The sequence below is a fragment of the Salvelinus fontinalis genome, chromosome 38 (assembly GCF_029448725.1).
Source record: "Salvelinus fontinalis isolate EN_2023a chromosome 38, ASM2944872v1, whole genome shotgun sequence".
Taxonomy (NCBI): domain Eukaryota; kingdom Metazoa; phylum Chordata; class Actinopteri; order Salmoniformes; family Salmonidae; genus Salvelinus; species Salvelinus fontinalis.
The window spans coordinates 2089971-2114143 of record NC_074702.1 but is presented as its reverse complement, the minus strand read 5'-3'; the positions used below and the strand labels follow the sequence as shown (position 1 = coordinate 2114143).

The window sequence follows — 24173 nt, the reverse complement described above, 5'->3', positions numbered from 1 at the left end:
GTACCCAGAGAGGCTGTAGGAGACAGTACCCAGAGAGGCTGTAGGAGACAGTACCCAGAGAGGCTGTAGGAGACAGTACCCAGACAGGCTGTAGGAGACAGTACCCAGACAGGCTGTAGGAGACAGTACCCAGACAGGCTGTAGGAGACAGTACCGAGACAGGCTGGAGGAGACAGTAGCCAGACAGGCTGGAGGAGACAGTACCCAGACAGAGTGTAAGAGACAGTACCCAGACAGAGTGTAAGAGACAGTACCCAGACAGAGTGTAAGAGACAGTACCCAGACAGAGTGTAAGAGACAGTACCCAGACAGGCTGATAGTTTTATTGTGGGACCTGTTGGGGCTGTTTTTGATGGTTATATTGTGGGACCTGTTGGGGCTGTTTTTGATGGTTATATTGTGGGACCTGTTGGGGCTGTTTTTGATGGTTATATTGTGGGACCTGTTGGGGCTGTTTTTGATGGTTATATTGTGGGACCTGTTGGGGCTGTTTTTGATAGTTTTATTGTGGGACCTGTTGGGGCTGTTTTTGATGGTTTTATTGTGGGACCTGTTGGGGCTGTTTTTGATGGTTATATTGTGGGGCCTGTTGGGGCTGTTTTTGATGGTTTTATTGTGGGACCTGTTGGGGCTGTTTTTGATGGTTTTATTGTGGGACCTGTTGGGGCTGTTTTTGATGGTTTTATTGTGGGACCTGTTGGGGCTGTTTTTGATGGTTTTATTGTGGGACCTGTTGGGGCTGTTTTTGATGGTTTTATTGTGGGACCTGTTGGGGCATGTTTTTGATGGTTTTATTGTGGGACCTGTTGGGGCTGTTTTGATGGTTATATTGTGGGACCTGTTGGGGCTGTTTTGATGGTTTTATTGTGGGGTCTGTTGGGGCTGTTTTTGATGGTTTTATTGTGGGACCTGTTGGGGCTGTTTTTGATGGTTTTATTGTGGGACCTGTTGGGGCTGTTTTTGATGGTTTTATTGTGGGACCTGTTGGGGCTGTTTTGATGGTTTTATTGTGGGGCCTGTTGGGGCTGTTTTTGATGGTTTTATTGTTGGGGCTGTTTTTGATGGTTTTATTGTTGGGGCTGTTTTTGATGGTTTTATTGTGGAGCCTGTTGGGGCTGTTTTTGATGGTTTTATTGTGGGGCCTGTTGGGGCTGTTTTTGATGGTTTTATTGTGGGACCTGTTGGGGCTGTTTTGATGGTTTTATTGTGGGACCTGTTGGGGCTGTTTTTGATGGTTTTATTGTGGGACCTGTTGGTGCTGTTTTTGATGGTTTTATTGTGGGGCCTGTTGGGGCTGTTTTTGATGGTTTTATTGTGGGACCTGTTGGGGCTGTTTTGATGGTTTTACTGTGGGACCTGTTGGGGCTGTTTTTGATGGTTTTATTGTGGGGCCTGTTGGGGCTGTTTTTGATGGTTTTATTGTGGGACCTGTTGGGGCTGTTTTTGATGGTTTTATTGTGGGGCCTGTTGGGGCTGTTTTTGATGGTTATATTGTGGGACCTGTTGGGGCTGTTTTTGATGGTTTTATTGTGGGGCCTGTTGGGGCTGTTTTTGATGGTTATATTGTGGGGCCTGTTGGGGCTGTTTTGATGGTTTTATTGTGGGACCTGTTGGGGCTGTTTTTGATGGTTTTATTGTGGGGCCTGTTGGGGCTGTTTTGATGGTTTTATTGTGGGACCTGTTGGGGCTGTTTTTGATGGTTTTATTGTGGGACCTGTTGGAGCTGTTTTTGATGGTTTTATTGTGGGACCTGTTGGTGCTGTTTTTTATGGTTTTATTGTGGGACCTGTTGGGTCTGTTTTTGATGGTTTTATTGAGGGACCTGTTGGGGCTGTTTTGATGGTTTTATTGTGGGACCTGTTGGGGCTGTTTTTGATGGTTTTATTGTGGGGTCTGTTGGTGCTGTTTTTGATGGTTTTATTGTGGGACCTGTTGGGGCTGTTTTTGATGGTTTTATTGTGGGGCCTGTTGGGGCTGTTTTTGATGGTTTTATTGTGGGGTCTGTTGGGGATGTTTTGATGGTTTTATTGTGGGACCTGTTGGTGCTGTTTTTGATGGTTTTATTGTGGGACCTGTTGGGGCTGTTTTTGATGGTTTTATTGTGGGGTCTGTTGGGGCTGTTTTTGATGGTTTTATTGTGGGGCCTGTTGGGGCTGTTTTTGATGGTTATATTGTGGGACCTGTTGGGGCTGTTTTTGATGGTTTTATTGTGGGGCCTGTTGGGGCTGTTTTTGATGGTTATATTGTGGGGCCTGTTGGGGCTGTTTTGATGGTTTTATTGTGGGACCTGTTGGGGCTGTTTTTGATGGTTTTATTGTGGGGCCTGTTGGGGCTGTTTTGATGGTTTTATTGTGGGACCTGTTGGGGCTGTTTTTGATGGTTTTATTGTGGGACCTGTTGGAGCTGTTTTTGATGGTTTTATTGTGGGACCTGTTGGTGCTGTTTTTTATGGTTTTATTGTGGGACCTGTTGGGTCTGTTTTTGATGGTTTTATTGAGGGACCTGTTGGGGCTGTTTTGATGGTTTTATTGTGGGACCTGTTGGGGCTGTTTTTGATGGTTTTATTGTGGGGTCTGTTGGTGCTGTTTTTGATGGTTTTATTGTGGGACCTGTTGGGGCTGTTTTTGATGGTTTTATTGTGGGGCCTGTTGGGGCTGTTTTTGATGGTTTTATTGTGGGGTCTGTTGGGGATGTTTTGATGGTTTTATTGTGGGACCTGTTGGTGCTGTTTTTGATGGTTTTATTGTGGGACCTGTTGGGGCTGTTTTTGATGGTTTTATTGTGGGGTCTGTTGGGGCTGTTTTTGATGGTTTTATTGTGGGGCCTGTTGGGGCTGTTTTGATGGTTTTATTGTGGGGCCTGTTGGGGCTGTTTTTGATGGTTTTATTGTGGGGCCTGTTGGGGCTGTTTTTGATGGTTTTATTGTGGGACCTGTTGGGGCTGTTTTTGATGGTTTTATTGTGGGGCCTGTTGGGGCTGTTTTTGATGGTTTTATTGTGGGGCCTGTTGGGGCTGTTTTTGATGGTTTTATTGTGGGACCTGTTGGGGCTGTTTTTGATGGTTATATTGTGTGATTAAATGGTTGAAAATGGGAACACTGTCTACCAGGCGCCCATGGCTTCTGAATCAAGTCCACCTACTGCAAACAGCGCAAGACGAATTGAAAAACAGAAATTTCTACAGAAATGTTTGATGATCGACTAGGAATGCCTTGAAGAAGATTGGCCAGTCGATCTCAATCGACCGGTTGGTGACCACTGCTCTATGCACTTCCTGATGAACTCAAGTCACTGAGTCAGTGTACACGTCAATGTTATTCTCAGAGGCAACCTGGAACCCATCCCAGTCCGCGTGATCACATCCCAGTCCATCAGGAAGCAGAGATTCCGATTGGTCAAACCAACATTGAACAGTCACTTCTTCTGCTTTGTTTACACACAGACAGACAAATTCAGAATTATTTTTTCTCTCCACTAATTGTTCTTTTGACCAATCAGATCATTTCTGGAAAATATTGGATGTGAAAAGATCTAGTGTGATACCCAATGGGATAGACGATTCTCTTCTCATCTTGAAAAAAAACCTTGTACTAACAATGTGGAAGTCAATCAATCCACCATCATCATCATTGACACAACAGAACAAGTCTAATTATTGAAATAGCCTGGGAACCCGAGAAAAACAAATTCAATACAATTTAAGGCTAAGTGGCAAACAACAATGAAGGCAGTATGAATGGAGTTGTGAGCATGCAGGTCCGGGCAGGTGAGATGTACTCATTGTTTGTCTCTTAACACAAGTTACAATTCTTAGAAGTCCCCTAGTTTTGCTGATGCTGCATGAGATGTCCAGTTGAGTGACGTGATAAATCTGATTGAACATTCATGAATAGCGGGTGCCAGGTACCCTAGCTATTAGAACTGTCAAATGGTTTGGAGGTCTATGCTGGATCTGGCCTGGTTTCATGACATTGTGTCAGTCTAGTGGTAGCTAGAGATTTCTCATCATCTAGTTCAGGGATGGGCAACTTTGATGGGGGTTGGGGACGCAAAAAAACAGAACTCTTCATGAGTGGCTGCAGTGGCTTATGGGTCTTACAAGCCCAAAAAGTTTTAGCTAATTTCCTGCAATTCGACAAATTGTTCCATAAGGTGCAGGCAAATATTTGCCGTTTTTAATATAATAACTGATGATCAATGGCCCCACCCTTGTCGGTAATTCGACCATACTACAATCTTAGATAAATTAGCTGAACGCTAGACTACCAATAAAACATTTCAATGCTGACATGGGCTTAACACATTTTCGAAATTGCACCTTTGTCTTCTATTATTATAACTCTCAACAGTAATTTGAGACCCCGAATTAGTCCTCCCCAAAAATAAGGTTGAAGATACTGCCCACTATGCACATTTTGTACCAAGGCGGAAGTTAGAAATAACACGTTTCTTGGAAACACTGGGTCACTTGACAACTTGTTGATACTAGTGTTCAATCTTTGATAAGAACGTACAACTAACTTGGCAAACATGATAGCAAGCTAGCTATTTATTATCTAAAAACGGTCAACCAAATCACTGTCCACATTCGCACTGCCTTTTCAAAGGTGATCATGTTTGCATGTTCATCGCCTGACTGCTTGCTAATCAGTAGCAACCAAGATATTCAACAACAGACAAAGTAGCAATGCCCAGAGCCAGACTTGACTGTAAAGATTAATTTTAGGCCATTACGGGATATCAAGTGGCTGGCATGTTTTGTAACTAGCATTGTTGTGTATCTACCTAGTCAGCTTCATCATCCAACTTTTAGTTGTTTCAACGAAAGCCAACATTTTAAAACGTACAATGGTACTTACTAGTCAATTACTTACTAATTGTTCATGTTTGTAAACTAGTTAGCGAACACATATCGTGTGTTTAGGCAGATTAGCTAGCTAAATTATCGTTAGCTAGCCAACTAGCTAAAGTTAGCTAGCTGTTTTGACCTAGCTAGCTACCTGGAGAAAGCTAACTAACTAGCCATCGTTAGCTAACAACTCGCAGCAGTTGACAGTGACTAGCTAGCAAATGTCATGGTTTTTTTATTACTAAAAATGAACTACACTTCTGGCTTTTGTGTTTGTTAATTAGCAAGATAAAAAAATAAAAAGATTACCTAGCTAACTAGACTTACAAAATAGGCTCTTGCGGTTCCCCAGAATGTCGTCCTGCTGCCAGTGACTATTCCCTATTCTTCTGTCAGGCAATGCTGATATTCCATATTGCGTGTGTAGTCAAAAGCTTTTGTTGTTCTTCTAGCTGTTAGTCTGCTTGTGTTGCTGGCTGTGGGCACTCTGCCCTCCCTCTGTTGTTGTTAGTCACTGACGCTCAAATCACCAGACTGCCAGTTGAGTGTTATCAGGAATCAGAGCTGCGCTGTAAATTGCAGGATGTTTACGTTCTAGGAAGTTTGAGGTCAAATAATGATTCATTTTTGTCTAAGAATCTTTCAAAATATTTTTATGTAAACACTTGCTCATTTCCTGTCTGTTTACTTTAAATTAACCGGTAAACGCTTCCACGCTTCCAGAAAGTGAATGTTCCACAGGAAAACAAATGAGTGGTTTTCTCTTGTACAACTAGCACTTGTAACTTTCTCCCACTCGAGGGCGGCAGAGTCCATCAATTCAATGGCCATGCTTCTCTTGGTCCTGGCTTTCTCAAGCAATGTATCTATCTATATATAAATAAATCAATGGGTGGATTCGATTATGCTGAGCCGCGGGGCACTGGTATATGGCCCGTGACGTGAAGGCGTTAAACTGTGCGGGAGGAGCTCCTTTCTCTAATAGAACAGTAATCTGCGCCACTCTGTCATGTTGTCAAGGCAACATGATGCATCGTCCAGAAACATAGGCAAAAATATCTTTGTTCCATAAAATATATGTTTGAATTTTCAAAAGAGTTTTTATTGGCAAGGCAGATAAAGCGTTTTTTTATCAAAAGCAATCCTTTTTACATGTGAAAACAGAATACTAATTCACAGAATCCTCATTACTCCACGTGCTTAGATACAGGGCACAGACATCAGTTCAACGTCTAGTTTTGATTTACATTTGGTTGAGTTGTCAACTAACTTGAATTCAACATGAAATTAACAAAAAAAAATCACTATATCATTGGATTTAGGTTAAAAAAAAGTTGTCTGAAAAAAAGAGGAAAATCCCTTATGTAACAGTATAACTTAACTTAGTCCATCCCCTCGACCCGACCCGGGCGCGAACCAGGGACCCTCTGCACACATCAACAACAGTCACCCACGAAGCATCGTTACACTTACATGGATGATTTCTTTTTTGCAAATCGAATCAGTTTTCCACATTGATTCAACATAATTACATATATTTTTTTATTTAAATGATGTAAGTGTAACGGATGTGAAATGGCTAGCTAGTTAGCGGGTACGCGCTAGTAGCATTTCAATCAGTTACGTCACTTGCTCTGAGACTTTAAGTAGGGTTTCCCCTTGCTCTGCAAGGGCCGTGGCTTTTGTGGAGCGATGGGTAACGATGCTTCGTGGGTGACTGTTGTTGATGTGTGCAGAGGGTCCCTGGTTTGCGCCCGGGTCGGGGCGAGGGGACGGTTTAAAGTTATACTGTTACATAGATACAATGTTGATTAAACTAGTTGTTGTCCAGTGGGTAATTGGGGATGGGTCGAAATATACAGAATGGAGGGAAATGGGGGAGGGTCTTGCTTTTTCAATTTCAGTCAAGGGGAGGATTTTTTATTTATTTTTATTTTTATGTAGCCCAGTGGATGGTCATGTAATTTGTAATTGATTAAATGTAAATATTTCTGTGTTTTAAAAATAGTTGCTTATTGGGCTATATATCCATGTGTGCCCGATGCCACCCCACATCTATGATTCTCTGGTGAGTGCACAATATCAAGTTCACCTATAGGCTATTTAGTGTGATCTCAATCAAATGATCCATAGCCTATATAGGCTAAAGGGTACTAAGTGCATGCTGGGAGAAACACAGAGCAAAGTTATATTTCTAAGATATCTGCTAGTATGGTATATATACAATTATAAACTGAGTGGTTCGAGCCCTGAATGCTGATTGGCTGACAGCTGTGGTATATCAGACCGTATACCATGTGTATGACAAAACATTTATTTTTACTGCTCTAATTAAGTTGGTAACCAGTTTATAATAGCAATAAGGCACCTAAGGGCTTTGTGGTACATGGCCAATATAGCACGGCTAAGGGCTGTGTCCAGGCACTCCGCGATGCGTCGTGCATAAAGAACAGCCCTTAGCCGTGGTATATTGGCCATACGCCACACCCCCTCGTGCCTTATTGCTTAACTAGGCTGCATTAAACACTGAAATGGATATTCCAACCCTGAGCCCCGCCTACTCTGCTCTTGCTGATCCAAAACGGGTTTGTGTGCTGCTTAACCAATGGCTGTGCTGTGTGCTGCCTAACCAATGGCTGTGCTGAGTGCTGCCTAACCAATGGCTGTTCTGTGTGCTGCTTAACCAATGGCTGTGCTGTGTGCTGCCTAACCAATGGCTGTGCTGAGTGCTGCCTAACCAGTGGCTGTGCTGTGTGCTGCTTAACCAATGGCTGTGCTGTGTGCTGCCTAACCAATGGCTGTGCCGTGTGCTGCCTAACCAATGGCTGTGCTGAGTGCTGCCTAACCAATGGCTGTGCTGAGTGCTGCCTAACCAATGGCTGTGCTGTGTGCTGCTTAACCAATGGCTGTGTTGTGTGCTGCTTAACCAATGGCTGTGCTGTCTGCTGCCTAACCAATGGCTGTGTTGTGTGCTGCTTAACCAATGGCTGTGCTGAGTGCTGCTTAACCAATGGCTGTGTTGTGTGCTGCTTAACCAATGGCTGTGCCGTGTGTTGCCTAACCAATGGCTGTGCTGTGTGCTGCTTAACCAATGGCTGTGCTGTCTGCTGCTTAACCAATGGCTGTGCTGAGTGCTGCTTAACCAATGGCTGTGCTGGGTGCTGCTTAACCAATGGCTGTGCTGTGTGCTGCTTAACCAATGGCTGTGCCGTGTGTTGCCTAACCAATGGCTGTGCTGAGTGCTGCTTAACCAATGGCTGTGCTGTGTGCTGCTTAACCAATGGCTGTGCCGTGTGCTGCTTAACCAATGGCTGTGCTGTGTGCTGCTTAACCAATGGCTGTGCTGTCTGCTGCTTAACCAATGGCTGTGCTGAGTGCTGCTTAACCAATGGCTGTGCTGTCTGCTGCCTAACCAATGGCTGTGCTGTCTGCTGCCTAACCAATGGCTGTGCTGTCTGCTGCCTAACCAATGGCTGTGCTGAGTGCTGCTTAACCAATGGCTGTGCTGTGTGCTGCTTAACCAATGGCTGTGCTGTCTGCTGCCTAACCAATGGCTGTGCTGTCTGCTGCCTAACCAATGGCTGTGCTGTCTGCTGCCTATGATGGCAGTTCAGGACGAGAGTCAAAGGTTTCTTCCCATTTATTTATTTTGCTTAAGGCCCTAGTCCAAAATAAATCCACTCTCTTACACGTGGACTAGCCTCTAGGCTGTTCTGTTCAGTTTGACAAGGAGAGCACGAAGATGAGAAGGAAGACTGGAGGTCAACTTTAATAGCTGGCTACTACTACACTTGATTTTATAAAAAAAAACAATATGTTTCTTGCCCATTATGTATTTATCAGAGTTATTGACCTCATAATAAGCCAGATTCAATTACCTTACATTAAGGATCTGAAACTTGAAGCAGTAACTGCAGGACAATCAATTAGACTATAGGCTGCTACCATAGTACCAGAGATGTGTCAGTCAATTCCTCCACCCACCACACACTCTTTAAATAGCCTACCTACATGTCACTGAGGGGCTGTTAAGTTAAAACCAAGACTCAAATATGAGGGGTTATGAGAGGGTATGCCATAGGCCTACCTTTTATGAAAGAAAATTGTAAAAAGCACAGGCCTACCCATTGTTAGCTTATAAACAGATCTAATTATACTAAGTGAGCAATAACAGGGCTTTGGTACGGCGATGCTTTCTGCTAGAAACAAGCTGCAAAGTACCCTGGGAAAGATGTGACTCCGATGCATTATGGGAATATCACTGTTTAATTTCTTTGACGTTCAGAGCTCTGTCGTTGGGTTAAGCTCTATTGTTGGGTTAAGCTCTGTCATTGGGTTAAGCTCTATTGTTGGGTTAAGCTCTATTGTTGGGTTAAGCTCTGTTGTTGGGTTAAGCTCTATTGTTGGGTTAAGCTCTATTGTTGGGTTAGGCTCTGTCATTGGGTTAAGCTCTGTCATTGTGTTAAGCTCTGTCTTTGGGTTAAGCTCTATTGTTGGGTTAAGCTCTATTGTTGGGTTAAGCTCTGTTGTTGGGTTAAGCTCTATTGTTGGGTTAAGCTCTATTGTTGGGTTAAGCTCTGTCATTGGGTTAAGCTCTGTCATTGGGTTAAGCTCTGTCATTGGGTTAAGCTCTGTCATTGTGTTAAGCTCTGTCGTTGGGTTAAGCTCTATTGTTGGGTTAAGCTCTGTCATTGGGTTAAGCTCTATTGTTGGGTTAAGCTCTATTGTTGGGTTAAGCTCTGTCGTTGGGTTAAGCTCTATTGTTGGGTTAAGCTCTATTGTTGGGTTAAGCTCTATTGTTGGGTTAAGCTCTATTGTTGGGTTAAGCTCTGTCATTGTGTTAAGCTCTATTGTTGGGTTAAGCTCTATTGTTGGGTTAAGCTCTATTGTTGGGTTAAGCTCTGTCATTGGGTTCAGCTCTGTCATTGGGTTAAGCTCTGTCATTGGGTTAAGCTCTGTCATTGGGTTCAGCTCTGTCATTGGGTTAAGCTCTGTCATTGGGTTAAGCTCTGTCATTGGGTTAAGCTCTGTCATTGGGTTCAGCTCTGTCATTGGGTTCAGCTCTGTCATTGGGTTAAGCTCTGTCATTGGGTTCAGCTCTGTCATTGGGTTAAGCCTGTCACTGGGTTCAGCTCTGTCATTGGGTTCAGCTCTGTCATTGGGTTAAGCTCTGTCATTGGGTTCAGCTCTGTCATTGGGTTAAGCTCTGTCATTGGGTTCAGCTCTGTCATTGGGTTAAGCTCTGTCATTGGGTTAAGCTCTGTCATTGGGTTAAGCTCTGTCATTGGGTTCAGCTCTGTCATTGGGTTCAGCTCTGTCATTGGGTTAAGCTCTGTCATTGGGTTCAGCTCTGTCATTGGGTTAAGCCTGTCATTGGGTTCAGCTCTGTCATTGGGTTCAGCTCTGTCATTGGGTTAAGCTCTGTCATTGGGTTCAGCTCTGTCATTGGGTTAAGCTCTGTCATTGGGTTCAGCTCTGTCATTGGGTTAAGCTCTGTCATTGGGTTCAGCTCTGTCATTGGGTTCAGCTCTGTCATTGGGTTAAGCTCTGTCATTGGGTTAAGCTCTGTCATTGGGTTAAGCTCTGTCATTGGGTTAAGCCACGGGAAGAAGAGTAGCCGGTTAAAGCTTACATTTTTTGGGGGTCAGTAGGCCTACTCTGTCTGGGGAGGAATGGTAGGCCTAACTTTTGAAAGTACCATGCTCAGATTCATAATGAAGTCTTAGATTAGATTATTTGCAAATGGGGACAGTTTTGTTGCAAACAAGACACAGTGATTTGGCCTTGGAGAAATACGATAAGACGAACACATAGGCCCGTCTCGCTGTCCGTTCTTAGCCTGGAAGATTCCGCTAATGTGTCAAACGACGTAGAATTCCCTGAAACGTTAATAAAATCTTGGACCTACAAATAACGATGATAGATTCATGCAATGCTTTTAAATATTTAACCAGATTCTTTCCGCCCCTACTCTTGTCCATAGTGGTCTACGAACCCAGAATCTTCTGGACCGCAGCCCTGTTGCGCAATCAAAAAATTCCTTTGTTGTCATGTAATGCTTACAGGATGAAGAACGGTTCCTAAAACTGCGTCTCTATTGGCTCTGGTCTGTCCAAGACGTGAGGTTAAATGGTAGACGCTCTCTGCTATCCACTTTGTTTTAATTGTTATTTTGGGTGTATGGGAGGGGGGGGGGTCACTTGTTTTTTCCACCCTCAAGCATTCTGGGAGGGTTTAGGTCAAAATATTTTGCTGAAGGGAAGGACCATCCATTTTCATATCAGAGATGTCTGCTATTCTCCATGTAACCCTTATTATAAATAATGTTCTCTCCTTTACATCACTTTTAGTAGAGTTGGCCGTGGGTCAGAGTGGGGCACCTGGTTCAAGCCCTGGAAGCAGCCCGGTTCCAAACCCAATGCAATTCACTTTCACCTGAGCCCGGAACAGATACATTAGAATCTCCTCATTGTTCTCAATGTGGGATGTGATTGTGTGCTGTTAGGCTCAGAGCTTTCTATTTACATAGGATAGGTCTAACATTCTGATCATGGTTCGAAATCCAGCCATTTTAAACTATTCCATGACACTGATTATTTCAGAAAAATAAGTTATTGAAAGTCTCTTTCAGGGATTGCCTTGCTTTACCAGATACAGTATACTATGTTGTGTTTGACAAACGCTCCGACTCAGTGGTCACTGACCAATGGATCGAGATCGACTGGTCGATCTTCAAGGCATTACTAGTCGATCACCAAACATTTCTGTGGAAAAGCCAATGATAATGCCTTGCGCTCATATTTTGTCGTTCCATTCGTCTTGGTCTGTTGGTGGAAGGTACACTTGATTCAGAAGCCTTGTGCTCATATTTTGTCGTTCCATTCGTCATGGTCTGTTGGTGGAAGGTGCATTTGATTCAGAAGCCCTGCGCGCCTGGTAGGAAAAGTGTTCCCATTTTGAACCATTTCATTAGTCTGATGGGGTTAACACCCCGCCTACCCAGGTGACCAGGAAAGCTAAATAAAGTATGCCTACCGCGCTGGCCAATCAGATAGCTCAAAATCACCGTGCCTACAACTTCCACGACCCCAGAGCAAAGTTTGATACAAGCCTAGGTGAGATTTAATAACCTTTAAAAACCGTGACCAGAGAGAGACTGTCGAAGAATACAGCAAAGTTTGATATTAGCCTAGCTCAGTGTGCCCTCATTGATACTAGCCTATCTCAGTGTGCCCTCATAGATACTAGCCTAGCTCAGTGTGCCCTCATTGATACTAGCCTAGCTCAGTGTGCCCTCATTGATATTAGCCTAGCTCAGTGTGCCCTCATTGATATTAGCCTAGCTCAGTGTGCCCTCATTGATATTAGCCTAGCTCAGTGTGCCCTCATTGATATTAGCCTAGCTCAGTGTGCCCTCATTGATATTAGCCTAGCTCAGTATGCCCTCATTGATATTAGCCTAGCTCATTGATATTAGCCTAGCTCAGTGTGCCCTCATTGATATTAGCCTAGCTCATTGATATTAGCCTAGCTCAGTGTGCCCTCATTAATACTAGCCTAGCTCAGTGTGCCCTCATTGATATTAGCCTAGCTCAGTGTTCCCTCATTGATATTAGCCTAGCTCAGTGTGCCCTCATTGATATTAGCCTAGCTCAGTGTGCCCTCATTGATATTAGCCTAGCTCAGTGTGCCCTCATTGATATTAGCCTAGCTCATTGATATTAGCCTAGCTCAGTGTGCCTTCATTTTTTAGCTTCAGCCCTTCTCCTTCCCCTCGGATTGTTCCAATATATAATATCTCATCACGCTGATGTCCAGGAGGGCTCTCACCTGGGCTACTGCTGTATTTTGAATTTTAGGACCCCTTAAGATATAAAAATATATTTATATATATATATTAACAAATGATTTGATGAAACATTGTCCTTACTGCTATTAGCCCATAGAAACACATTGAGTAACAGATTCATACATGAAAAAACAGATAGTAAGAAACTAATCTAAAGGAGGTTTGTTTTGACGTGGCTGATATCTCAGAGAAACACCTTTCTTTTTAAACATATTTAACCCCTGTTTTAGACTCTAAACTACTTCCATTAACGTTTTCAACTGGTACCGGGCTACCTTCATGACAGCCTACTGAGGCTTTTGGGAAATCCACTCAACAGGGTTTATAAAAAATGAATCTGACTGGTAGATCTCAGCTTGCTTTTTGACTCCGAAGGTGACCTTGACCCCCTGAAGATGACCTTGACTCCAAAAAGGTTGGTGACCATTGCTCTGACTCATGATCAGAGTCAAATGGCCGACCCTGTAAAACAACACATTACATTGCACCTATCGTACTACTATGGCCCGACCCTGTAAAACAACACATTTCACTGCACCTATCATACTACTATGGCCCGACCCTGTAAAACAACACATTGCACCTATCGTACTACTATGGCCCGACCCTGTAAAACAACACATTTCACTGCACCTATAATACTACTATGGCCCGACCCTGTAAAACCACACATTTCACTGCACCTATCGTACTACCAACGTCCAAGGTGGCTTAGCAGTTCAGACGTCTTTTTCTGTTCCGTATTGTCGTGTCCTGTATATATATATATTTACACCTTTCTTCGCATATCTTTTATTTATTTTATTATCCAAGAACTCAACTACAAAAGCTTTCCTGCAAAAGCTTTCCTGCAACCCGCTTCACCAATTACAAAAAGTATTATTTATCTCAATCTGAAAATCCATCGTGGAAGCTAACCAGGGGCTAATTCAGAAGCTAGCCTGAAAGCTAACCAGAAGCTACTCCGATAGCTAGCCAGAAGCTAATCTGTAGCTGCCCCGAAATTAGCCGGTTTGCTGGCTAGCGTTGGTGTTTCAGCTGCCCACGTTTAGTGGTCATCAGCTATTCCTTTAGCTCGATAATCTACCGGCACTTTTGTGCAACGCGACTCGGACCGGAGCATTCCGGGACTCTTTTTCTCTCAGTTTCCCCGGATTCCAGCCGCAGGCTCTGGACACTTGCACCTTGATTTCGCAGCTAGCTAGCTGCAAACCGTGTGACTATTGGCTTACGTCGACCCCGGAGCAAACTCAAATCATTCTGGAGCTAGCCAGCTGAGGAGTTCCATCACCATCCGGACCCGTTTCTTTTGTTGCTGCTGCAGATACGGAACCCCACCGGGCCTTCACGACTGACTGCCGCGACTGACTGCCGACGTTATCTGCCCGAGGGATTTATCCAACTGGCACCTCCGTCCCGACGTTACCTGAACGCTCATCTGAGGCCCGCTAATCGTTAGCTGTCTTATCGGCTGCTATTTGAACAAGTATATCGGACAACTATTATTATTATTATTATTTATTTATTTTATTTTTTTCCTTGGGTCACTATATCTATTTTGCCAATTCGGATTGATCCCCTCTACCACACGGAACCCCACTACACGGAACCCCACTAACCTACCGACGGAAACGCACGAGGTATCTACAAACAGACCTCCATCCTATGCTGCTACCGATAGCCATATACCCGGCCAGCTGTCTGGATCGCCACGACCCCAACCAACCTCTACTCACTGGACCCTTATTGATCACTCGATTAGCATGCCTCTCCTTAATGTAAATATGCCTTGTCCATTGCTGTTCTGGTTAGTGTTTATTGGCTTATTTCACTGTAGAGATTCTAGCCCTGCTCTCTATACCATATCCAACCTCTCAGTTCCACCACCCACATATGCGATGACATCACCTGGTTTCAATTATGTTTCTAGAGACAATATCTCTCTCATCATCACTCAATACCTAGGTTTACCTCCACTGTATTCACATCCTACCATACCTTTGTCTGTACATTATTCCTTTAAACTATTTTATCGCCCCCAGAAACCTCCTTTTACTCTCTGCTCTAGTAGCTCTAGGCGACCAATTCTCATAGCTTTTAGCCGTACCCTTATCCTACTCCTACTCTGTTCCTCTGGTGATGTAGAGGTGAATCCAAGCCCTGCAGTACCTGGCTCCACTCCTATTCCCCAGGCGCTCTCTTTTGATGACTTCTGTAACCGTAATAGCCTTGGTTTCATGCATGTTAACATTAGAAGCCTCCTCCCTAAGTTTGTTTTGTTCACTGCTTTAGCACACTCTGCCAACCCGGATGTTTTAGCCGTGTCTGAATCCTGGCTTAGAAAGACCACCAAAAATTCAGACATTTTCATCCCCAATTACAAGATCTTCAGACAAGATAGAACGGCCAAAGGGGGCGGTGTTGCAATCTACTGCAAAGACTGCCTGCAGAGTTCTGTTATACTATCCAGGTCTGTTCCCAAACAATTTGAACTTCTACTTTTAAAAATCCACCTCTCTAAAAACAAGTCTCTCACCGTTGCCGCCTGCTATAGACCACCCTCTGCCCCCAGCTGTGCTCTGGACACTATATGTGAACTGATTGCCCCCCATCTATCTTCAGAGCTCGTGCTGCTAGGCGACCTAAATTTGAACATGCTCAACACCCCAGCCACCCTACAAACTAAGCTTGATGCCCTCAATCTCACACAAATTATCAATGAACCTACCAGGTACCACCCCAATTCCGTAAACACGGGTACCCTCATAGATATCATCCTAACAAACTTGCCCTCCAAATACACCTCTGCTGTTTTCAACCAAGATCTCAGCGATCACTGCCTCATTGCCTGCATCCGTAATGGGTCAGCGGTCAAACGACCTCCACTCATCACTGTCAAACGCTCCCTGAAACACTTCAGCGAGCAGGCCTTTCTATTCGACCTGGCCGGGGTATCCTGGAAGGATATTGATCTCATCCCGTCAGTAGAGGATGCCTGGTCATTTTTTAAAAATGCCTTCCTCACCATCTTGAATAAGCATGCCCCATTCAAGAAATTTAGAACCAGGAACAGATATAGCCCTTGGTTCTCTCCTGACCTGACTGCCCTTAACCAACAGAAAAACATCCTATGGCGTTCTGCATTAGCATCGAACAGCCCCCGTGATATGCAACTTTTCAGGGAAGCCAGAAACCAATATACACAGGCAGTTAGAACAGCCAAGGCTAGCTTTTTCAAGCAGAAATTTGCTTCCTGCAACACAAATTCAAAAAAGTTCTGGGACACCGTAAAGTCCATGGAGAATAAGAACACCTCCTCCCAGCTTCCAACCGCTCTGAAGATAGGAAACACTATCACCACCGACAAATCCACTATAATTAAGAATTTCAATAAGCATTTTTCTACGGCTGGCCATGCTTTCCACCTGGCTACCCCTACCCCGGACAACAGCACTGCCCTCCCCTCTGCTACTCGCCCAAGCCTTCCCCATTTCTCTTTCTCCCAAATACAGTCAGCTGATGTTCTAAATGAGCTGCAAAATCTGGACCCTTACAAATCAGCCGGGCTAGATAATCTGGACCCTTTCTTTCTAAAACTATCTGCTGAAATTGTTGCCACCCCTATTACTAGCCTCTTCAACCTCTCTTTCGTGTCGTCTGAGATCCCCAAAGATTGGAAAGCAGCTGCGGTTATCCCCCTCTTCAAAGGGGGGGACACCCTTGACCCTAACTGCTACAGACCTATATCTATCCTACCCTGCTTTTCTAAGGTCTTCGAAAGCCAAGTCAACAAACAGATTACCGACCATTTCGAATCCCACCACACCTTCTCCGCTATGCAATCTGGTTTCAGAGCTGGTCATGGGTGCACCTCAGCCACGCTCAAGGTCATAAACGATATCGTAACCGCCATCGATAGGAAACAATACTGTGCAGCCGTATTCATTGACCTGGCCAAGGCCTTTGACTCTGTCAATCACCACATCCTCATTGGCAGACTCGACAGCCTTGGTTTCTCTAATGATTGCCTCGCCTGGTTCACCAACTACTTCTCTGATCGAGTTCAGTGTGTCAAATCGGAGGGTCTGTTGTCCGGGCCTCTGGCAGTCTCTATGGGGGTGCCACAGGGTTCAATTCTTGGACCGACTCTCTTCTCTGTTTACATCAATGATGTCGCTCTTGCTGCTGGTGATTCTCTGATCCACCTCTACGCAGACGACACTATTCTGTATACTTCTGGCCCTTCTTTTGACACTGTGTTAACAAACCTCCAGGCGAGCTTCAATGCAATACAACTCTCCTTCCGTGGCCTCCAACTGCTCTTAAATACAAGTAAAACCAAATGCATGCTCTTCAACCGATCGCTGCCTGCTCCTGCCCGCCTGTCCAACATCACTACTTTGGATGGCTCTGACTTAGAATATGTGGACAACTACAAATACCTAGGTGTCTGGTTAGACTGTAAACTCTCCTTCCAGACTCACATCAAACATCTCCAATCCAAAGTCAAATCTAGAATCGGCTTCCTATTCCGCAACAAAGCATCCTTTACTCATGCTGCCAAACATACCCTTGTAAAACTGACCATCCTACCAATCCTCGACTTCGGTGATGTCATTTACAAAATAGCCTCCAAAACCCTACTCAATAAATTAGATGCAGTCTATCACAGTGCCATCCGTTTTGTCACCAAAGCCCCATATACTACCCACCACTGCGACCTGTACACTCTCGTTGGCTGGCCCTCGCTTCATACTCGTCGCCAAACCCACTGGTTCCAGGTCATCTACAAGACCCTGCTAGGTAAAGTCCCCCCTTATCTCAGCACGCTGGTCACCATAGCAGCACCTACCTGTAGCACGCGCTCCAGCAGGTATATCTCTCTAGTCACCCCCAAAACCAATTCTTCCTTTGGACGCCTCTCCTTCCAGTTCTCTGCTGCCAATGACTGGAACGAACTACAAAAATCTCTGAAACTGGAAACACCTATCTCCCTCACTAGCTTTAAGCACCAGCTGTCAGAGCAGCTCATAGATTACTGCACCTGTACATAACCCATCTACAATTTAGCCCAAACAACTACCTCTTTACCTACTGTATTTATTTATTAATTTATTTTGCTCCTTTGCACCCCATTATTTCTGTCTCTACTTTGCACTTTCTTCCACTGCAAACCAACCATTCCAGTGTTTTTTTAGTTTTTATTTGACTTGCTGTGTTGTACTCTCTTCGCCTCCATGGCCTTTTATATATTTTTATTTTTTTATACATATATTTGTTTGCCTTCACCTCCCTTCTCACCTCACTTGCTCACATTGTATATAGACTTATTTTTTTTTTCACTGTATTTTTGACTATATGTTTGTTTTACTCCATGTGTAACTATGTGTTGTTGTATGTGTCGAACTGCTTTGCTTTATCTTGGCCAGGTCGCAATTGTAAATGAGAACTTGTTCTCAATTTGCTTACCTGGTTAAATAAAGGTTAAATAAATAAATAAAATATGGCCGACCCTGTAAAACCACACATTTCACTGCACCTATAATACTACTATGGCCCGACCCTGTAAAACAACACATTTCACTGCACCTATCGTACTACTATGGCCAACCCTGTAAAACCACACATTTCACTGCACCTATCCGGTGTGTGACAATGAAACATATCTATATCTGTGACCAAAAGAGAGGATATGTATTTCTGAGCCTGTAGCAACCAAAGTAACAGACTGCCAAGATGTCTGGACCTTGATGGCAGCAGGTAGCCTTGTGGTCGGCGCGAGCTGACAAGGTAAAAAAAAATCTGTCGTTCTGCCCCCTGAACGAGGCAGTTAACCCACTGTTCCCCGGGTGGGCCGTCATTGTAAATAAGAATTTTTTTTCTTCAATGACTTGCCTCGTTAAATAAAATATAAATGGTACAGACGGAGACCGTATTGCGTTGTAGATATAAGAGTCGATGGTATAGTCCTGATTTAGCCTGTTATCTTTAATCCACTACTCTGATGGACCAAACACTCCTATTCTTTCAGTAGTTGGATAACGAAGCTCAAAGCTTTTTTTTTATTACAAAAAAAAACAAACATAAAAACTCTTAACATTGCAATGTACAGTATATTTGATACAAGCTCCCTCACATTTTACAGTGCAACAAATATCATATGCACAAGCCTTCAATACAGTAGTCACATATATGTAAACAAAACTTCAATGTGAAGGCATATTTTGTAAAAACACATATCACTGGGTACATTGAAGGACAATACACATTATAACACAACCCGCTGGGTTGTAATCGAATACTCTGGCACCTTTAAGAAAAATTCACACAGTCCATCATAGATAGTTAAAAATCACACAGTCCCGTCACATGTTGTTGAAAAACCTGGTGAGTAAGGTTGGTGAGTAAGGTTGGTACACCTGGTGAGTAAGGTTGGTGAGTAAGGTTGGTATACCTGGTGAGTAAGGTTGGTGAGTAAGGTTGGTATACCTGGTGAGTAAGGTTGGTGAGTAAGGTTGGTATACCTGGTGAGTAAGGTTGGTGAGTAAGGTTGGTATACCTGGTGAGTAAGGTTGGTATACCTGGTGAGTAAGGTTGGTGAGTAAGGTTGGTATACCTGGTGAGTAAGGTTGGTGAGTAAGGTTGCTATACCTGGTGAGTAAGGTTGGTATACCTGGTGAGCAAGGTTGGTGAGTAAGGTTGGTATACCTGGTGAGTAAGGTTGGTGAGTAAGGTTGGTATACCTGGTGAGTAAGGTTGGTGAGTAAGGTTGGTATACCTGGTGAGTAAGGTTGGTGAGTAAGGTTGGTATACCTGGTGAGTAAGGTTGGTGAGTAAGGTTGGTATACCTGGTGAGTAAGGTTGGTGAGTAAGGTTGCTATACCTGGTGAGTAAGGTTGGTATACCTGGTGAGCAAGGTTGGTGAGTAAGGTTGGTATACCTGGTGAGTAAGGTTGGTGAGTAAGGTTGGTATACCTGGTGAGTAAGGTTGGTGAGTAAGGTTGGTATACCTGGTGAGTAAGGTTGGTGAGTAAGGTTGGTATAGGTGAGCACTGGTTTGGCAGAAAACCAACAGACTTGGAACTCCAAAACAAATACAAAAGGGGAAAATCTGGCATCATAGATTTTTTTAAAGGGTGACAAGAAACAAGATAATTAAGGGCTTGTGTAGAAGGAATAGTAAGCCATGCTTTTAGAAATAGATGACTCTTTGCTGTAGGTGTCAGTGGCAGTCACATCCTCACACTTTACAGCGGAGGAGTTCTCTGTGCCGGATCCACTCAGAGACACACGACTCCTTTTACACACCACGGCCCCAGAGTCCTCTTTCTCCAGGCTCAGCGTGGAAGAGTGAGTATCAGTCCACGTTGAAGCTACGGTACCAACACTACTGCCGTTGATCCCTTCCCCCTGAGCCTTGTCTTTGTCGGGCACGGACAGCTGGTCCTCTGGGAACCCAGTAGGGCTGGGTCTAGGGGACCAAGGCAAGCCTGTGGTCACCTTTCTCTGGTAAGATCCTCTAGAGCCCCATCCTGCTGCCATGGAAGTGAAAGGAGAGTCCGGGTAGTAGGTGAGAGCGTGGGAGTTCTGTAGAGGCAGGGAATTAATACCGTAGGGGAGCAGGCTGCTGGAGTAGTCCCCTTCGTAGGAACTGAGATCCAGCTTGTTGGGGCCAGCTGGTCCCTGTTGCATGGAGATAAACCACCTCTGGGAGGCGCTGTCCTCTGGCTGGGGGGAAAAGAGACTGTTGGTCTGGGGTACTGTCCTCTCACTGTTGTAGAAGCGGTTCTGAGGCAGGTTGTTGATGACCTGGTCCTGGAAGAAAGGTTGCATGGCGTAGCGGGCACCTGGGACGATCTGGTGGGAGTCTGTGGGGGAGGGGGTCAGTCGGTCGCCCTCTGGAGCTGTGTACATCCTAGAATATCATAGGAGAAGAGAGATGGAGAATGTACACTGAGTCTACTAAACATTAGGAACACCTGCTCTATCCGTGACATAGACTGACCAGGAGAATCCAAGTGAAAAGCTATGATCCCTTATTGATTTCCCTTAAATTCACTAAATTCACTTCAATCAGTGTAGAAGAAGGGTGGGAAACAGGTTAAAGAAGGATTTTTAAGCCTTGAGACAATTGAGACATGGATTGTGTATGTGTGCCATTTCAGAGGGTGAATGGGCAAGACAAAAGATTCAAGTGCCTTTAAATGCGGTATGAATGCGGTGTGTCAAGAACTGTGACGCTGCTGGGTTTTTCACACTCAACAGTTTCCTGTGTGTATCAAGAATGGTCCACCACCCAAAGGACATCCAGCCAACTTGACACAGCATTGGAGTCTACACGGGCCAGCCTCCCTGTGGAACGCTTTCGACACCACTGTAGAGTCCTGTGCCTTGACAAATTCAGGCTGTTCTACGGGGGGAACGGGGCTGCAACGCAATATTAGGAAGGTGTTCTTAATGTTTTGTCTACTCTGTGTATAAGGAAACATGACAGGGATAAGACATCACACAAAAACCTTTGTTGTGTTACGGTCATTGTAAGTGAATATCAATATGGCTGAAACGTTAAAGATACTCACGAATCATAGTTATCCCTGAATCCTTTTGCAAAAGGGTTGTGGTCAATTTTCAGTTGTGTGATCTATGGAAAAAGAGAGAAGCAATTAGAAAACTCAATGTGTTATAATGACATAAAAGGGTTGTGAGAGAGAGATAAAAAGAGAGAGAGGGGGGACAGAGATAGAAAGAGAGAGCAGAGGGAGAGGACAGAGAGAGAGAGAAAGAGAACAGAGGGAGAGGACAGAGAGAGATAACGAGAGAGAGAGCGAGCAGAGGGAGAGGACAGAGAGAGAACGAGCGAGAGAGAACGAGAAAGAGAGAGGGAGAGTAGAGAGAGAGAGAGTAAGAGAGAGCGAGCAGAGAGGACAGAGAGAGAGAACGAGAAAGAAATCGAGAGAGCGAGAGTAAGAACAAGAAAGAAATCGAGAGAGCGAGAGTAAGAGAGAGAGAGGACAGAGAGAGAGAACGAGAGAGAGAGCGAGCAGAGGGAGAGGACAGAGAGTGAGAACGAGAAAGAAATCGAGAGAGCGAGAGTAAGAGAGAACGAGCAGAGAGAGAGAGAGACAGAGAGAGTGAAAGATCCATCCTTACATCAGTGTTCTGATAAGCCGTGACGGCTATAAACTGGTTCTCTGGGAAGGTGAAGCTCTGGGTTTTTGGGTCTCTGCTCATGTCCTCCAACCCCTCGGTCACCTCAACAATGTGTAGCCGTGGCTGATACTTATGAAGAGACTGAAGGACTATCATCTATACACACAAAAACAAAACAGAAAGTCAATGGAGAAGACTTATTTTGTGGGCCAAATCCTATACAGGTGCAGGTGGTGGGGCAGATAGGCGGGGCGGCAGGTGGTCAGAGCCAGTAACCGAAAGGTTGCTAGATCGAATCCCAGACCTGACAAGGTAAAACATCTGTCATTCTGCCCATGAACAAGGCAGTTGTTCAACTGTTCCTAGGCCATCGTTGAAAATAAGAATTTGTTCTTAACTGACTTGCCTGGTTAAATAAAGGTAAAATACATTTTTTTTTTTTTTTTATAATAATGACATACCACTGACATCAATGCAATTTTAATGCGAAAGTTTCCAGGATTTGACTTAATCAAGATATCTATGTATGTATGGATGATCTTCATAATAATAACAATAATTTATTTTCTTTTGCATTTAAAACAATGTGGGTGTGAGCTAGAAGTAACACATTAACCACAGTAGGAAGATTTTACTTTTTTTTAACTTATAAATAATGAAAATATTTTGTACAAAATCAATACATTCCCAGGCTTAATAGAATATATTTATTTTATTCTTTAAAATGATCCTCCGTACAGGTGTTATAAAAAATGCATCACCTGTGCGTTGTTGCTGCTGCCTCCTTTGTTGTTGGTGAGCTTCAGTTTGCCGAAGGAGATCTCCTGTCTCACCCAATGTGCTCCCGTGTTGGGAGATTCAGGATGGACGTACATTTTGTTTCCTAAAGAAGGAAAACGGTAATAATAATAATAAAATTATAATACAAAGATTGTTTCATAATCGCTGTGGTAAAAAATGTAAAATAATAAAAACAACTATTTAGAAATGGTTTAAAATCTTTCTACCGTCTATAATTTCTAGGATCATACCCTGCATGTTGTTGTCGGCTTTTCCACAGGTGATCCATTTCCCGCCCTGGAACCTCCAGTGGTTGGGGTCCGCGAGCGTGACCTCCACAAACACGTTGTAATGAGCAGAGAGATTCAGACCCATCAGGTTGAAACTCAGGAACGGGAACATCCGCCTGGTAAACACACAGGGATTCAAATGGGGGTGTTTTTAAATGTGCCAGATCTGGTGACAATTTGACAACAAATTGAATGTGTGGGTGCGTTTCAGAGAATACAGTTTCACAACATTAAATATAAATACAATCGAATTGATGATGGCATCCTTTTAAGTATGCGGGCACCTTTTCCCATATTTTAATGGAGTATGCAAGCACCTTTTCCCATATTTTAATGGAGTTTCAGAGAAAACAGTTTCACAACAGTATGAAAGCACACTCGGCACCCGCCGAACCGAAGCATTCGTCTTTAGCCGCTGGCCACATCGCACTCACCTGCCCTGTTTGGTGATAATCATCTCGGTCTGATGACGGTGGAATCTGAGCCAGAGAGGCCGGTTACAGAGGTAGACCTGAGCCCTCACCCCCGTGCCTGAGGTTAGGGGCACCGAGCCGATCCCGGACCCGGTGCTGTATGGAGGGTAGAGACATCCACCCTGTCCTAACTGGTAGGCCGAGCCGAACTGATTGCGTCCCGCCGAGGAGAATCCCGTGGGAGGCAACACCGAGCTGAAGTGAAGCGATGTCGAATATCTGGATCCGCCGGAAGCCGTGTAAACGGTACCGGACTGGGAATAAGGGAATAACGAACATGGACTCGCCATGTCTCCAGTTTGCTTGGATGGGGTTGAGATATAATAGCGGTCTGGCCCGAGTCCGTCGGTGTATCGGCTGGCGCTGCCGGCCATAGCCGGGTCATCTGCACCCACCACCGGGGACTTTCTCCTCTCCTCCGGGCGGAGCGCGTCCTTGGGGAAAGGAAAGGTGTTGCTCTCTCCCTCTCCGAGCATGGTAACTTTTTGTCAGGCAAGATTAAATTTTATTCGGTCCCACGGTCTTTTTTCCCCTTCCAATTCTTCTCCTGGGCTTCTGTCAGAAGGGTTGGAGACGCACCGGAACCAGGGATCTTCTTGAAAAGTTCTGCATCCTTTTGAGAAATAAAAGTTTTTTTTAAATTATATATATTTTAAAGTATATCGAAAATATTCCAATTAGAATCGCATAGGCTATAGACCTATACTGTTAAACGGGCTAACTGGCTACAGGCTACTGTAAATCAAGAGGCAGGGAAGTCCTCCTGCCTGTCTTGCTGGCCGT

The 24173-nt window shown here is 44.3% G+C and overlaps 2 protein-coding genes across 3 annotated transcripts in view; both read right to left on the bottom strand.

Moving 5' to 3' along the window:
* Positions 1-5399, bottom strand: part of LOC129837349 (ankyrin repeat and IBR domain-containing protein 1-like) — a gene marked incomplete in the record, with an annotated part of 82677 nt that extends 77278 nt beyond the window's left edge. The window contains 1 exon segment of the mRNA XM_055903446.1: positions 5176-5399.
* A 13329-nt stretch (positions 5400-18728) lies between these two features.
* The window catches only part of LOC129837372 (eomesodermin-like), an 8236-nt gene continuing 2791 nt past the window's right edge, over positions 18729-24173 (bottom strand). The window contains exons 2-7 of one of the 2 annotated variants that reach the window (XM_055903486.1): positions 23352-24003; positions 22879-23033; positions 22609-22730; positions 21848-22003; positions 21277-21338; positions 18729-20612 (exon numbers count right to left, since the gene is read on the bottom strand). In XM_055903486.1, the coding sequence (XP_055759461.1) occupies positions 19853-20612; positions 21277-21338; positions 21848-22003; positions 22609-22730; positions 22879-23033; positions 23352-23866 (1770 nt within the window). In that variant the 5' untranslated portion in view covers positions 23867-24003 and the 3' untranslated portion in view covers positions 18729-19852. Of the gene's footprint in view, positions 20613-21276; positions 21339-21847; positions 22004-22608; positions 22731-22878; positions 23034-23351; positions 24168-24173 lie in introns of those variants that run through there. The other variant, XM_055903487.1, reaches the window with a different exon arrangement.